This window comes from Idiotropiscis lumnitzeri, chromosome 3 (assembly GCF_059441095.1).
Source record: "Idiotropiscis lumnitzeri isolate Australia: NSW breed Sydney's pygmy pipehorse chromosome 3, RoL_Ilum_1.0, whole genome shotgun sequence".
NCBI classification, from domain to species: Eukaryota; Metazoa; Chordata; class Actinopteri; order Syngnathiformes; family Syngnathidae; genus Idiotropiscis; species Idiotropiscis lumnitzeri.
Window position 1 is genome coordinate 2,870,652 of NC_142393.1, and position 16,038 is coordinate 2,886,689.

General features: G+C 43.8%; 2 protein-coding genes across 3 annotated transcripts; both read right to left on the bottom strand.

Annotated features, from left to right (window-relative positions):
- Positions 1-26: 26 nt before the first annotated feature.
- On the bottom strand, positions 27-5,445 carry LOC148339411 (tubulin alpha chain-like). Its single transcript, XM_088289295.1, has 4 exons — positions 5,305-5,445; positions 3,355-3,577; positions 2,520-2,668; positions 27-1,188 (listed from the first exon to the last, which is right to left on the bottom strand). The coding sequence occupies exons 1-4, from the start codon at positions 5,305-5,307 to the stop codon at positions 211-213; spliced, it is 1,353 nt and encodes a 450-aa protein (XP_088145421.1). The 5' UTR covers positions 5,308-5,445; the 3' UTR covers positions 27-210.
- A 5,137-nt stretch (positions 5,446-10,582) lies between these two features.
- Positions 10,583-15,112, bottom strand: LOC148339412 (nuclear receptor subfamily 4 group A member 2-like). 2 transcript variants are annotated; one of them, XM_088289292.1, is made up of 7 exons: positions 14,917-15,112; positions 13,907-14,721; positions 12,429-12,558; positions 12,186-12,343; positions 11,916-12,106; positions 11,560-11,738; positions 10,583-11,098 (listed from the first exon to the last, which is right to left on the bottom strand). In XM_088289292.1, the coding sequence occupies exons 2-7, from the start codon at positions 14,714-14,716 to the stop codon at positions 10,851-10,853; spliced, it is 1,716 nt and encodes a 571-aa protein (XP_088145418.1). In that variant the 5' UTR covers positions 14,717-14,721; positions 14,917-15,112; the 3' UTR covers positions 10,583-10,850. The 2 variants fall into 2 exon arrangements, with proteins under 2 accessions (XP_088145418.1, XP_088145420.1); XM_088289294.1 differs by having other exon boundaries at positions 10,949-11,431.
- Between the last annotated feature and the right edge of the window lie 926 nt (positions 15,113-16,038).

The window sequence follows — 16,038 nt, forward strand, 5'->3', positions numbered from 1 at the left end:
AACAGACTTACGGAAAACCAACAGAAGCAAATGTAAGCGATTTTTATTCGGAAAAGAAGGCACAAACATGTTCTTTCCTTCAAAGGAGAGTCGCACTGAAGAAAAGCAAACATCTTTCATACATGAGACTTGCATCAACGTGTTTATTGCTTGACGACACCAGCCATCAAAATGCGAGAAACCACAAATGGAGCTCTTCTACTTCCTTTTCTAATACTCGTCCCCGTCTTCATCGTCTTGCTCCAACGAGTCGATTCCCACCTCCTCGTAGTCCTTCTCCAGGGCCGCCATGTCCTCTCTGGCCTCCGAGAACTCGCCCTCCTCCATCCCCTCGCCCACGTACCAGTGCACAAAGGCCCTCTTGGCGTACATCAGGTCAAACTTGTGGTCCAGTCGGGCCCAGGCTTCGGCGATGGCCGTGGTGTTGCTGAGCATGCATACGGCCCGTTGGACCTTGGCCAGGTCCCCTCCGGGAACCACGGTGGGCGGCTGGTAGTTGATGCCCACCTTGAAGCCGGTGGGACACCAGTCCACGAACTGGATGGAGCGCTTGGTTTTGATGTTGCCGATAGCCACGTTGACATCTTTGGGAACGACGTCGCCGCGGTAAAGCAGACAGCACGCCATGTACTTGCCGTGCCGCGGGTCGCATTTCACCATCTGATTGGCCGGATCGAAGCAGGAGTTGGTGATCTCGGCCACAGTCAGCTGCTCGTGGTACGCCTTCTCTGCGGAGATGACGGGGGCATAGGTCGCCAGAGGGAAGTGGATGCGCGGGTACGGCACCAGGTTGGTCTGAAACTCAGTCAGGTCTACGTTGAGGGCGCCGTCGAAGCGCAGCGAGGCGGTGATGGACGAGACGATTTGACTGATGAGTCGATTCAGGTTGGTGTACGACGGGCGCTCGATGTCCAGGTTCCTGCGGCAGATATCGTAGATGGCCTCGTTGTCCACCATGAAGGCGCAGTCCGAGTGCTCCAGGGTGGTGTGCGTTGTCAGAATGGAGTTATACGGCTCCACCACCGCAGTCGACACCTGCGGAGCCGGGTAGATGGCGAACTCCAGCTTGGACTTTTTGCCAAAGTCCACTGAGAGACGCTCCATCAGCAGAGAAGTGAAGCCGGAACCGGTTCCTCCTCCAAAGGAGTGGAAGACCAGGAAACCTTGGAGGCCAGTGCACTGATCGGACTGAAAGACAACGATACGTTTTTATAAGTGAGCTTTGTAATCTTGAAAGTGGATTTTTGAATAAATCATAAAACATCATTTGTGTCTCTGGAGTGTCTGTTCTCACATTAAGTGTGAAATAACATAAACAAGGTAATCCCTTGTGAGTTTCCGTTTTATGAATATGTGTTAAGTGTATTGCAATGACCGTATTTTCTGGACTGTATATAAGCCGCGGCAACTCGTTAAATAAACAAAAAAAAAACAATATACAAGCCACACCAAACTATAAGCCACAGTTTTCTATGTTGAAAAAAAATGAACGATTTTGTCCTGTGAATGCACATAAAGGTCCATAGACAGATTGTTAAAACAGGGTCTTTTAACAACTTTGCTCATTAAAACAGAACACACCAAATCAAGATTTATTTAGCGTATTTTATGAACCCTAGAGCGCCCCTAGTGGTGAAAGAAAAATCCACAGAAAATCTGCACCGTTGTATTAGCCGCATGGTTCAAAATCTAGGAAAAAAAGTAGCGGATTATAGTCCGGAAAATACGGTAATTTATAAAAAAAAAACACCCAGGCCCGGATTGGTAATTTGTTTTATGAAGCAAGTTCCCAGTGGGCCGACCTGTTTTAGGCTATGCACCGCTCGTTGCCGCTATTCCATCTTGGACATTAATTTCCTCCATCCATTCATTTTGAAATCACAAAATAGAGTCTGTTCCAGATATTGAAATCTATAACCTCCTTCTGGTACAACTATACAAATACACAGCTCAGCCGTCACAAGTGTAACTTGTAAAGACAAAAGTCTGCGGGGCGAGTCTGTTGCTGTGTGGCAATCGTCAACTTCGTCAACTGCGTCACAGTAAAATGCAGAGGAAGTGAGTTTCAAAAAAAGAGCGCTAACAAATGTCGCGCTAGCTACCTAAATGTTGCTGACTTTCGGTGACAGTGTTTGAGAAATGTTTGCGTTGTGTCGTTAAGTGAAAAGTGCTTCATCACGTTGTTGTGCATTTGCTGATTGGTCCCACTTTGGACATTTTAAGTCATTTTGGTCTCATACTTAAAAAAAATGAATACTGAACGCTGATCATGATCTTGTAAGCAAATTCAATTGTAATTTGGATTTTTGAATTCAACATAGGAAATGTTAGGAATGTTGAAAATGTATTCAGAATGTTGCTACAGGGGAAATGTGGCCCGAGGCTTTCACACTCCAAAAAAAATTAAAAAATTAAAAAAACGTCAACCCTCAAAACCAACGAGTTTGAAGAAAATTGGGTAGTGCTTGACCTTGAATTGAGAATGCTTTAAAACGCGTCAATGTTTTGCCTCATCTCACCAGCTTGCGGATCCGGGTCAGAACGGCGTCAATGTGCTCCTTTCCGACGGTGTAGTGACCACGAGCGTAGTTGTTGGCGGCGTCCTCCTTCCCCGAGATGAGCTGTTCAGGGTGGAAGAGCTGACGATATGTCCCTGTGCGTACCTCATCTGAAAGACGAGGCCCAAAAAAATCAAGTCAGACACGAGTAATTGCATTTTTAGGTTACAGTGTTGTAACAGTGTAATTACTCTGTTAGTGTATTCAACCAGAATTTTCACGATACTAAACTTTATTTTTATTTTTGGCGATGGTGGATGAGCTAAAGGCGGTGAATGTTACGCAGATCAGAGTCGAGATGCAGCTCCTCTGCATTGAAAGGAGTCAGATGAGGTGGCTTGGGAATCTAGTTCGGATGCCTCTCAGTGAGGTGTTACGGGCATGAAGGCCACGGGAGGAAGCCCCAGAACACTCTGGGGAGTCTACGTCTCCTGGCAGGCCCGGGAAAGTCTCGGGATTTCCCCCCCCAAAATAAATCGATGAAGTGGCTGGGGAGAGGGAAGTGTGGGCTTCCCTACTAAAGTGGATGGCCCCGCAACCCGACCCCGGATGAGCGGAAGAAAATCTATGTATGATAAAAGATACGCAAAATTCCAACGACTATTTTTTAATTCATTTACATTTTTTTAATACGTATGTGAGATCATTTAATATCCGAAAATGACTTTTGAGACCTAAATACAGAAAATGTCAGCGACTGCAAGACGTATTCCTCAACCTGGTCTGAACAACTCCTGAAGTTTTTTTCAGTTCAATACCTTCATGTACGTCATACACAACTGCCAGTCCGACTTACCAATGACGGTGGGCTCCAGGTCGACAAAGATGGCTCGGGGCACATACTTGCCCATGCCGGTCTCACTAAAAAAAGTGGTGAAGGAGTCATCGGCGCTTCCTGCGGGCCGATTTTCGCCCATGTGACCGTCGGGCTGGATGCCGTGCTCCAAACAATACAGCTCCCAGCAGGTGTTGCCCATCTGGACGCCAGCCTGACCAACATGGATGGAGATGCACTCGCGCTGCAGGAGGAGGAAGGACAGCGGACTGGTAAGTTTTTGTTTCTTCCGAACCACACAGAACAACTTCTTGGCAAGAAGGGGGCGCTATAGGGACTCGACCTACAAAAGCGAGCGGTGGTGCGATCGGGTAGTCCAACGTTTCCACACCCTGCTCAAGAATTTTGAAGTGCTTTTTGAAAGGGGAGGAGGAGCGAGGTGCACACACGGCGTGATAAAACAAGTCAAGTCTCATCATTTGGGAGTCGTTTGGCCTGAAGCAGTCAAATATAACAGCTCAGGATTCTTGATACGATCAAGAATGAAAAAATAAGTCAAATTTACCAACAACAAATTGTGAATGTTTTGCCTTGTGACTTCTAGGGGGGGGGCGGGCAAGACTCACGGGAATGTTTGTGCTCTTGTGAAATTCCTCTCTCTCTCTCTCTCTCTCTCTGTCTCTCTCTCTCTCTCTCTCTCTCTCCCTCTCTCTCTCCTCTGCAGATAGTCAAGCATAAAACATGTCCACAAAGAATCTCATTGTGTTTTTCCACTGACGCCACACGAGCAGCAACAGCGTCACTGGCTGCCTGGTGTGGATCCAAACTTTTCAAAACACAGCAGACGCCCTTTCAGACGATGTCGTTTTGTATTTCCTGAGCCTTGACCTTTAACCCTCTCCTGCCCTCCAAATAGGGCCTTGCTAAGTATGGCGGCAGCAGACAGCTCAGCTATTTTGAGGGACTCATGCTGCAGCTGCACGTCGTATGGATGCCATTATCAGCAACAACATTTACCCTTCGTCTAAAATGTCTCTCAAATGACCAAGTAGAATCATAACAAACGGAATCCTGAATGGAATGGAATAGCTTTATTGTCACTGTAACAACAACAAAATGAATAAGCCTTCAAATATGTTGAAGTCGCAGCGTCAGTCAGGCCGGACGTGTGTTTATCAAAGTTGGGTCAAAACTCAAAAAACCGCCAGTTGTCTCTTTGTTTCCACACCCGCCTGATGTTTACAATTCCAGCCCATGACGGGTGGCTATCTGCTTCCTGTATCTCAAACCGTCTGATGAAAAAAAAATAAAAATGTTTGAAGTCGTCGTCGTCACAACACGGAGGAGAAATGCTAACCTAAATCCGCAGTAATCGCCCGTCACGCCACAAACCGTTTCTCAACATGTTGAGTCCTGAACGGTTCAGCGGGAAGCAGAACCAAGTGGCGCCAATCATCCGTCTTTCTCAACAAGCAGTAAATGTTACAACACACACTGATCCCGCCTGAAGTTGAGGTCAGTGCCCCGCTCCACTTATAGCGAACAATCAGTTGAAGTCTCTTTCGGCCTTGAATGAATGCCGTTCCGCCACTTGACATTTACTCGCAAATTGAGTTTGTTTGTTTGCTGAAAATCATTTGCATGAATCCAGTAAACCGAGTTTATCAGGTTGGCGGCAACCAACACAAACCGAATTTCGGACGAGAAACCACATGAGCGTTCCCAGGCCCAATTTGAGCACGTAAGCCCTCCGGCCAGGCCTCAAGCCCGCATATGGAAAGTGTTAACCTTCACTGAAGCCGCAGTCACATGCCTGGCGGCGCCTTTCCACTGCTCGGCTTCCTGCGCTTTGTGCTTCACACACATACTTGCATTCTGCTGGTGAGCTGATGTGGCATTTTCGAGCCACTCGCAGGAAAACAAACTTGTGTCACGACGAGCAATGCTGACAGAAAGTCACAACAAACTCACCATTTTGTCGTTTTAGCGTCTCCTTTTTTTTTTTTGTTTCAAAAAAGTTCCAAGCGGATGATCCTCACAGTGTACCTATAATGAGATCTCTGTGAGTGAAGTCTCATCAGCGTGTGGCACACATATACTTTTATAACTGACACAGGGGGAGGAGGCAAAGGTGGAGCCAGCAGTTGCATTTCCACCCCGTTTGGCCTCCACTATGAGAGAACGCTTCCTGCATTTCCTTTTCAGACCAAAAGCAAACTGGCGACATGTGTTGATTCATTTGCTCACAGCTCCAATCGCTGAGACTACGTAAACTTGTTACGACACCTTAATTAAAAAGACAGATGTTTGCCGCACATGTTGTTTCAAGATTGGAGGGCAATATTTTCCAAAGACAGACCACCTCTTTTTTATTGTATTTGTTCCAATTTCCATAAAAGATGATCCAAAAAAAATTGCTGACACTTTCATTTTTCTCGATCGTTACAGGTGTCATCGAAACAGATGTGAGGCCATCGGCATTTGCCCGCTTAGGCTTTGACATTTTGTAGACATCCCTCCCCTCGCCCATGTCTCGTTGCAAAATGGCCGCCTGTCACCAAACGCACAATTTCTAGAGCAGATGTTCCCGCCAAAACAGGGACAGACGATCTGGAATGCTGCACTGGAACTGGAATATCAACAAAAAGCTTGAGTCACTTTGGAAAGTGAGACAGATTTGAGCTGACTCATTTCAGGCTATTCAAAGGCTTCAAGTGTAAGAATACGATACTCAGACCGAACACAAATATGAATGCAACATTTTTTCCCAAAAGGCCCATTTTTCTCTAATATTGTTCACAAATCTTCCTAAATCTGTTCACGTGCACTTGTACTTTGCCAGGATAGTCTAAGAACACTAAAATATACACTCTACGTAAATCCTTTCCAGTTAAATTATTGGCATACTTAGTGTTACTCTAAATTAGTGCTGTCAAGCGATTACATTTTCCAACTGATTAATTGCAAAAATATTTCCATAATTAATTGCGATTAATCACATTTTTTGTGAAGCTGGTGAATGTTATTTACTTGAATAAAAACTTGGAATTAATGTAAAATCCCTAAGTATGATGTATATTTTTATTCAAAGACTGTTCAAATAGCTTCCTTTAATCCTTGAATACGATCATTTCTCCAATTTCTCCAATTTCGCCCACAAGTACCGCACTCCAGCAGTGTTGGTTTGCAAGGCTTAGTTTTAATTTGGTGTTTTTTCGGAGATGATGGGCTAAAGATTTGCAGATAAAATTGTACAGGCTTTTCAAAGAAAGAAAATTATTTTTGAAGGATAAAAAACTGAGTTAACTGAATAAACAATTTTAAAATTAATCTCCAGAGTTAATGCTTTAATTTTGATAGCCCAACTTTGAATACACTTACAAATATTGAAAAAAACCCAAAACGTTTGCAAATCACTGCTAATGTTTGTCATTTTGCCCAAAACAGATGGGAGAAAAAAAGCAAATTCACCAACAAAGATTTCGGAACATTTCTGCTCAAGTCCACTTGAAGCTTCCTGTTCGTCACAAGTAACGTGAATCATCGTATCTCTTTTTGTTGCCGACTTCACACCTTCAACCCTTCGTGAGAAAGAATAAGCTGGACAAAGCTTGATGGATGGATGCTTTGTTTGCTCCACTTGTTGCAATATTATTTTGCGCCACTAGATGGCCTCCTTGTCACTTTTTGTTCCACTTTGAATTCCTCGCGCTCCATTTGGCAGAATTAGAAAAGCAATTTGCAACACTCAATTTTCACTCAGGATCCTCCAGAGATTTTTTTTTCCACACCATGAACTATTCTACATTAGAATAGGTAACGAACAACTAGATGGCGACTTGTACGCCCTTGTCCATCACTTGACGCAGAGTGAAACTTGTCTCGTGACCTTTGGCGGTCTGATGGAGCTGAAGCCATATCTCCAGTGGTGAATTGAAACACCCTCATAATCCTCAAACAAACTATTGTACACGCGCCAGACTCTATCCTCAGGATTCCACTTCAAACAACCCCCTGAGAAATTCTGGGAAGGAGGAGATGCTTTTTGTGATAAGCAATTTGTTTGTTCCTCCTCGTCTTTCAGATCCAGAGATTACCTTTGCTTTGTTAAGTATTTCTTTCTCATCTTGTACTTAGGCCACAAAGAAACAAATCCCTCCCACACTGGAATAATTATCACGCGTTGGTTTATTAGCTTCAGGTGTAATTGAGAGATTTCGGGAGTTTGAGTCACTCTGGACAGTCAGAGTATTCATGTGTGTGTGGGTGTGTGTGCGTGTGCGCGCAATAATCCCATCTATTGATTCAAGTGTTTGGACCCCTCCTGACACAATTTCATGTGCAATCGAGCGACTCATTGAAGGGTTATCCATTTAAAATTGAACTCTCCCCAATGTTTTTTTTTTTTTTTGCTCTCTGAAGTGGCCACTTCATTTTAAGCTACTTATCTATTCAACTGAAAATCCACTGAATATTTGGCCTAGACTAATGTCACTTCTTATGTTGCGGTACAAGAGTAGAAAGAAATGCAGCACAACATTTTTTTTAAACAATGTCTTTAAGAAAAGATGTTACATTAATCACAATTTAAAACAGTCCTTAAAGATTCAAGAAGCACATGCCAAATTTAACTTTGTCTGCAGTCTGGCTGTGAAATCATGCTTTACGTGGGTCAAGTGGAGTGAAGCCTCGGCTACCATGATCACCAAAAGTGATCATAGTTTTTGCATTGAAGCGAGTTGCTACTTTTTTACATGCCCATGAAGACATTGAAGTAAATGTGAAGTTTTGTCATGGAGGAAGACCAAATGCAGGGAAGCAAGGTGAACCGAAGAAAATAATTTCTTATCAAAAACACAAGCGGAGGTGCTGTCGAAAACTCAAAAATCAAAATAAAGTCAAAACTTGACGCACTTCTGAGACACAAACGCACCGACCACGACAACCAACTGAGTCAACGACCCAAAGGACACGGAACAAAAGCAGGGCAATATATACAAACAAACTGACGAGACAATGGCCAACACCTGGACGAGACACAAGTGGCTGAGGGAGCTGATTGGAAGACGCAAGGCGGATGACGAGCACAGATGGACTCGATGAACAAGTTCGGTACGCAAGGAAAACCTTCAACTAAATCCTAAACCAAAATCAACGAACAACAAACACGCCATGACAGTAAAGGCATCGATTGTACATTCACTTGCGGAGGCGCAACGTAGTCACCAAGTTAATTTGCCAAAATGTTTCTCCCTTAAAAGCAAAAAATTTTTATCATTCCCACAAAGCTTCAAGAAAATGCCTTGTATTTTTTGTGACAAAGTCCGAAATTATAAGCGCCCCGCTGTTTGCATGTCGAGCTAATCAGAGCAAGCCACCTGCTGCTGTGTAGATGCATCAATCTAATTTACCAAACCAAACTAAAAAATATGAACCTATTCGCTCATTTTCTCCTTCTGTAACTCACTCCCGTGCTGCCTCTTTCTTGCCTCCACCTCGGGTCAAATTCCAGCAGCGTCTTCGTCTAAGAGAGGGGTGGGCAAATGTTTTGATTGGCGGGCCACAACGGGTTCTAAAATTTGACAGAGGGGCCGGACCAGGAGCAGATGTGTTTTGGTCACCTCACCTCATCAGGGAAAAAAAAAACATTTATTTTTAAATGAAAGTGAACAAAAGCATTACAACAAAATATGTCTTTGGCACACCACACAGTATTTAAAAAATAAAACATTAACAAGGTTGATTCATTTATTTTTTTCAAGTTCGGCGGGCCGGATTAAAACGTTTAACGGGTTGCATGTGGCCCCCGGGCCGTAGTTTGCCCACGCCTGGTCTAAAAGATGACATCACATCACCCCAAATTTTGCATCAATTGCATGGCTTTACCGATTATTGATAAAGCAAGGTTGGGTGAGACTTTTCACCCCGCGTAAATCTGCGCACGCAATCCAATTTTTAGGTGATAACGTGCTTTATTTATTTATTTATTCATTTGCTTGTTTGTTTGTTTTTGTTGCTGGGTTCTTCAATAGATTGTACATGGTGACATTTAAGATTGTGTCTCATTTTGTTTCAAATTACCTTTGTCAAATCATTTTTTTTGGAAGCGTGTTTATCAAAGTTCTATGTCAGTAAAATGATCCTAATTATAATGTACAGCTTCCAAAATGGACTCGGATGACCTATCCTCCAGGCCGGACCCACCACATAAATTTGCCCGTCAACAAACAACCCTGGTGCAGCCCGCTCAACCATCTATGCACCTGATCAGTAATTGCTTCTAATCTGTGATGGATTACATGTTGACAGTCAGCGGGGGGGTCCGGGCCTTTTGACCCACCGGTGGTGGTCCGGTCCTCAGGGGGCCCTGTGCTGGCGCTGATAAGGCTTTAAGCTGTATTGATGCTGGATGGGTGCAGAGATGAAAGTGAGGACTGACAAACTGATGAAATATTATTTGATGTTGCCGCGTGGTCACACGCAGGCCTGAAGGCTGTGAGGTCTCCGGAATCCTCGAGGAAAAGGAAAACTTGTTTTTGACAGGTCAGCAAAGGTCACGAAGTGGTGAGCGCTTCAGTTGAATCGCAACTAGAAACAGTAGCCGTGCATTTGGTACCCGGGCTTTCGGTGGGGACTCACTCGACTTAATTCAACTCTTTAATCATTTTCTTTTAAGAAGTACGATCACACAGTACCTTTGTTGAGGATTTGACCTCTAAACTGGTTATTTGGATGTATTGGCCACTACAGGGGATCCGGTAAGAGAGCACAGAGTCTTCATATATATATATATATATATATATATATATATAAAAATATAAAATAAAGTATCTCGTCATTGACTACTGTACCGCGATGAGCTGAATGACGAACGAAAACGCGAAACAGGAAACGGAAATATGAAGCGACCCTTCAGAATAAGAGATACGCCTTTCAGAATAAGACAGTTAAACGTCACGCATCAAACGACTCGAAGAATTCTTAACAACCTTTGTGTGTATACTGTTAAATGATGCACCACATGCTTCTGCAATGAGTTAATTAATTAATTAATTATTAATTAATCCACCGATTGAGAAAAAAAAAGCAGCAAAGTTGTTTTATGAGATTGCAATATCGGACAATGCAACTGCTGAAGCAATAATACAAATTTTTGGGAGATTCCAACATGATATAAGACTAAATAAATGAGTCCAGCATCTCTCAAAGAGTTATTTATTCAATAAAACCTGACAAGACAATTACAAACACAAACAAATCCTCCTGAAGACACTTAAACAGGATGTGGACATTTTTGCTTTAGTCGTCAAATTTGAATTTGCAAATTCAGTTTTTGTATTAAAAAAAAAAGGGAAGACGTTGCATGAAGTCACAATCAAATCAAAATTCACATTTAACATTGACAGTAAGCAACATTCAAGAAGAATTGTTTCTTTTTGTGCTCAAATCTCAAATAAATCATCCATCTACACTGGATCAACTTCTGGCAATGTCCTTGAACGCATCATCTGGTGTCTTCAAAAGGGCAACGTGTCGAGGAATAACTTATCTATTATTGCGGGTGGCGGCACCAGATCCTCCAATTTTAAATAAAAAATCCTCTGCAGGCCTTGAATGCAAAGAGTGCGAAGTTCCGGAAGCTTTTCCACCAGTCTGTACAAATAGTTGGAATCTCTTTCTGCGTACATGCTGCCGTCCTTTAAACATTTGACAACGCTACTCTGCAACTCCTCCACCTTCCTCGCTTCCTTCAGTCCGTGTCGCTCTGGCCAAAAAAAAAAAAAGAAAATGACACGAGACATTAGATTTTATCAGAGCTTTGTTTATGTATCTGGCACAATAAAGCTTGTGGGACGGCATTTAATTCCAAAAAAAAGAGATAGACATACTAAAAAAAAAGAAAAAATGGTGTGTTGATTTTACTGTGTTTGATTTCACAACATTTGGTTGGCAGCACACAATAAAAGCATCTGGATGCAGAAATATTTATCAAGTAGATGTATCGTCAACTGTGATGCTTCTCATTCATTTTCTGTTATTCAAGTTTGAATCACTTCAACACACTTCCTTGATACCAATTGCCGCACTTTGGCAGCATCTGTGGGCAATACGGAAGAAATAGGGAAAATTGGAAATAGGCAGAGGCTCACGGAATTCTTGTCAAAAGCAAAAAATGAAAAAAATAAATAATAGTAAGTTGTATCACTTGAAAGTGTGGCGCCTCACCGGTGACAAGAGCAAGAGCACATATGCAGGAGAAGGTGGAGATGTCCAGATTCATCCTGTGTAGGTTGGCGGAGAACTCGACAATGCTGTCAATCCACTCGCCAAAGCCTCGCAGACATTGGAGGCGGTGCCACACGGAGCCGTCGCAGAATACCAACTTGCCTTCATCGGGGTGAGATCTGACACACGAAAAAAAATGAATACTTGCATTCTCATGATTGAGACATTCACGGTCACATTGGGCAAGTTCCAGCCGATGAAAAACGTTCTGCATCCATTCGGTGGTTTGAAGTGTCCGGAAAACTCTCGCTTGCCCCCTGAGACTCGCACTCACCTCCCACCTCCGCTGCGTTTACCTGTACGACAGCCGTAACACGAAGAGCTCCAAGAATGACGAGTAGAACAGGAGGTCTTGGTCGTGTTTGGTCAGAGAGACGAATCCCGGTATCTTCTGCGCCCACGTCCGGATCACTTCCATCGATCTGGTCAGGAGGTCGTAAAACTGACGCACGTGCTGAGCGTCGTCTCCCGGGGGGCTTTCTTTGAACTCCACAAAGCCGCAACAAGTGACAAAGTGAGCCTGGTGTGGAACGGAAGCTCCTTCCAAGGTTAAGAACGTTTCTTACTTTGCAGTAATCGAGCCGCGAGGGCGAAGGGTTGGACTCCACGTGCGCTCGGACGAGGGAGCTCAGCAGCGAGTTGACGGCGGCGGACGAGTCGGGAAGGACTTTCGCTTTGGAGGGTAGGCGACCCCTGCGACCTTTTAGACTGTCTGTCCGCACCACTGCAGCGCAGGAGGACAAACACCGAAAAGCGTCAAACGCAAAATCAGCTTACACGACGCTTGCCCGACGACATTCAAAGGTTACCTTCTTTGGCCATTCCGACCGCAAGGCATTTCTGGAAGCGACAGTATTGGCAGCGGTTCCTCCGCCGTTTGTCTACGGGGCAACTCTTGGCCGCCAAACACACATACTTGGCATTTTTCTGCACTGTGCGCTGGAGGAAGATTACAATATTTTGGCACAAAAGTTCATTTGACAAAGATGTGATGTGTGGTTGATGTTTTGAAGCAAAATATTTGGTGGTTCTTTTTGGTTTTGCAGTTGGATAAGCACTCAAACGAGAATCAGAAGCATCAATGACCCGCTGGGTATTGAGTGCTCAGATACTCGTTGGCGAAGAAGAAATTCCATCAAAAGGAACGCTAAAAGGCCTCTTTGAAAATGAGCTGCGGCCTTTTTTTTGGGGTTCCTGTGGGATCTGCGAGGCGTTGAACGGCATACGGTGTGGGGACTGGTCAGTCTGGGTAAATACAAGGTCATGGGCATTCATAATTGAGCCAATTGTCCGGGGAATCTTGATCAAAGAAGGCAGACGAGGGGTTCTTATTCACAGCACGTCAATGGTAAGTTGCAAATGGGACATTTGGCCCGCATTAACGTTTGGGGCAAGAGGTCAAAAAAAAAAAAAAAAAAAATCGGTCCATCTATTTTCTTTCGCTGATCTTGTTCGGGGGTCATGGACACATACGGGCCGACAACCAGTAACACTTATATTCAAACGGACAATATCATGTCTGCTGTTGAATTGGCGTGTTTTTGATGTGGTGCACGACGACAGAGTAACCGCAAAGAATGAAAGAAATGTTCAAACTTCACAAAGCAGAGATTCAAACCCAGAACTTTGAACATGGAGGCATTTGTGCTCTCCACATGTCCACCCAACCACCCAAACACTTCAGCGTGCAGAAAAAGTGATTGGTCCAATACACAGTAAATCAACATATATGACGATCAGTGAAGAAAGAAACAAAGAAAGAAAGAAGGAACAGATCAAAACATTATTGATATTAATATTGTGACATTCTAAATATACTTTCATTTTTGTATCCCAAAAAACTGTATGTCATCTTGGAACGTTGCATTTTCCATTTTTTTTTTAAGTTTGTTAACATTTTTGTCACTTAAGTAAAAATATGAGTAGAAATCTTTTGACATTCTTCTTTACAATTTTTGGGCCATTTTAAATTAAAAAAAATGTTTTAATGAGCTATATATTTTTTAAAGTTTCAAAACAATAATTAAATTAAAGTGCTAATTTTCTTCATGATACATACCTTTTTATTGATAAAAAAAAACTGCGTGATAACTTTCAACCAATTAACTCCTTCTCGTGTCTTTCTAATGTGAGGCATGTTCGGGGATTGAAATAAAAGCTCTTACGGTTTCTGTGGCTTGTGCGCATCTCGCCAGCTCTTTACGATCTCACCCATTATCCAATGCTCACAGCACCAAATGAGAAGCATATGACACGAGAATATGAATTATAATAGATCATCCCCCACCTTGAAGAATCCTTTGCATCCCTCGCAAGTTCGAACTCCGTAGTGCTGGCAGGCTGCGTTGTCCCCGCACACCGCGCAAAGTCCCTCCGCGCTCGGTCGTCCTCGGCTGCCGGTGGACGAGGGAGGACTGAGGTTGTCCCTCAAGTGCTGACTGTGGGCGAGCTGCAGAGGATGAAATCCCGCACACGGCTGCTTTCCCAGTCCAGCACAGCAAAGGAGACCGCAAGAGTCTAGTCCGTGGTCCGCGTTGGCGGACACGTGGAAAGATCGGTCAAATTTCATCGGACTGCCACTGGGAAAGTTCTGATTGCCTTCTTGGGTCTGTTTGATGGAAAACAAGGAGAATCTGGAGAAGGCGTTTTTCCTCTGCGCCGCCACCAAATAGTCTTGACGGATCAGAGAACCAGAGTCCTCCCACATCGCTGGAGGTTGGAAGTTGGGCATGATGGGTGCGCGTGAGGATGGAGACTGGTAATAATAAACGGAACTGGTGGGAGACATGAGATCGGCCGGCTGCAGGTGCTGATTGGGCTGAAATCGTGTTGGGCAACCGCGCGCATCCTCCGTCTTGACGCATGACAGCTCTCCGTGAAGCGGCATTTGGAACAGACACTGGGGCTTCACTTCGTAGCCACAATTGTAGGCTTCGGCGCCCGGCGGTGACGCTGATATTTCACTGTTTGCAAGGTCCATGCTGAACTTGACGAACTCCGCAGTGAGGAAGTCACAGCTCCGCTCTCCGACTGCGCTCTGACGCGCCGGGCTGGCTCCTGGAGGAGAGGAGCTGCACTGCGTCTGGACGCATGGCATGGTCACTGCAATCACATTGGAACAAGTGCAGGAGAGTTTAAGAAATGCATTTTTCCTACGTTGGAAAAGTGAGAGAGCGTTTGGAAATTAACACGGTGTTGTACATAGTTCTAAGTTAAAAATCGCCGATACAAATTCAACGCTTACATGATTACTTTGTACCAGACATTACTTGTCATTCTTGTGGTTACGATATGTACCTTAAACATGAACCTTGGCTGGAGGTATGAAATCCAAAGCGGCTGCAAGTCTTTTGCAGTGCAGCGCTCATCAAGTCCACTTGCTGGTCGCGAATGCAGGTGACGCGACAGCAGCAGTGCAACACGTCTCCCAAGCTTGCTTCAACACTTGATTCCATGCGGGGGACACCGACAATGTGCTTTTGTTTACGTGCGAGTGTGCATGACTGTGCCGCGACCATTACGCAGTGAAGCGTGGGGCGGTCACTCTCACTCTCTCTCTCTCTCACTCTCTCTCTCTCTTCTCTCTCTCTCTCTCTCGCTCTCTCTCTCTCTCTCGCTCTCTCTCTCTCTCGCCCTCTGTACGTGACCTGCATTTAATATATAAACAATATATTCGGCCTAATTATGTTTTTGTAGAAGGCAGTTTAAAACCCGGTGTATGCATAAATAAAACATGTCTGCCATCTGGCAGTAGTTGGTGATATTACAACTCAAAACAACAGTCCATCCCTGCATATTCACAATTCAGCGCCCGTGCAGTTTTTTTTCCAATATTATTACACATTTTGGATTGTCCCAGTTTTTTTCACCATTTCCTCCATTTTCATAGAAACATTCATTGAATGTGTGTCAGTGTTTTTTTTTAAATAATGTTCTGGGTTTGTAATTCACATTCCAAAAATAAGCAGGATGAAGACTCAAAATCAGCGATTCTCAACAAAAAAGTAATGCCTACAGTTTGCTTGTATTTAACTTTTAATTTTGAATTCACATTTAATTTTAAATAATTGTTTTTAAATATTTGGGTAGATATTTTGTTGTATTTGTTTCATCAGAATAAATGATTGAATCATTATTTAAATACACAATTAATTTTATTTCCTTAAATTTCAGTGGCTTACAAACCTTACCTTCAAGCCAGCTGCTCTGAATTTTGCAGGAAATATAGTAACTGCGTGGAAGATTGACATACTGTAATACCACCCCTGCAGCAAGTTTTTGCCCGTGCCTTGGCAGGTAGGCTCGGTGATGCTCTGTCATTTCCGAATGACGACATAGTGTCCGCATTATCACAGTTAGCTTCAACATTGCGGGCGTGGGTGCAGGTTGTGTAATTGGTTTTGCCAATGTATATTCGCT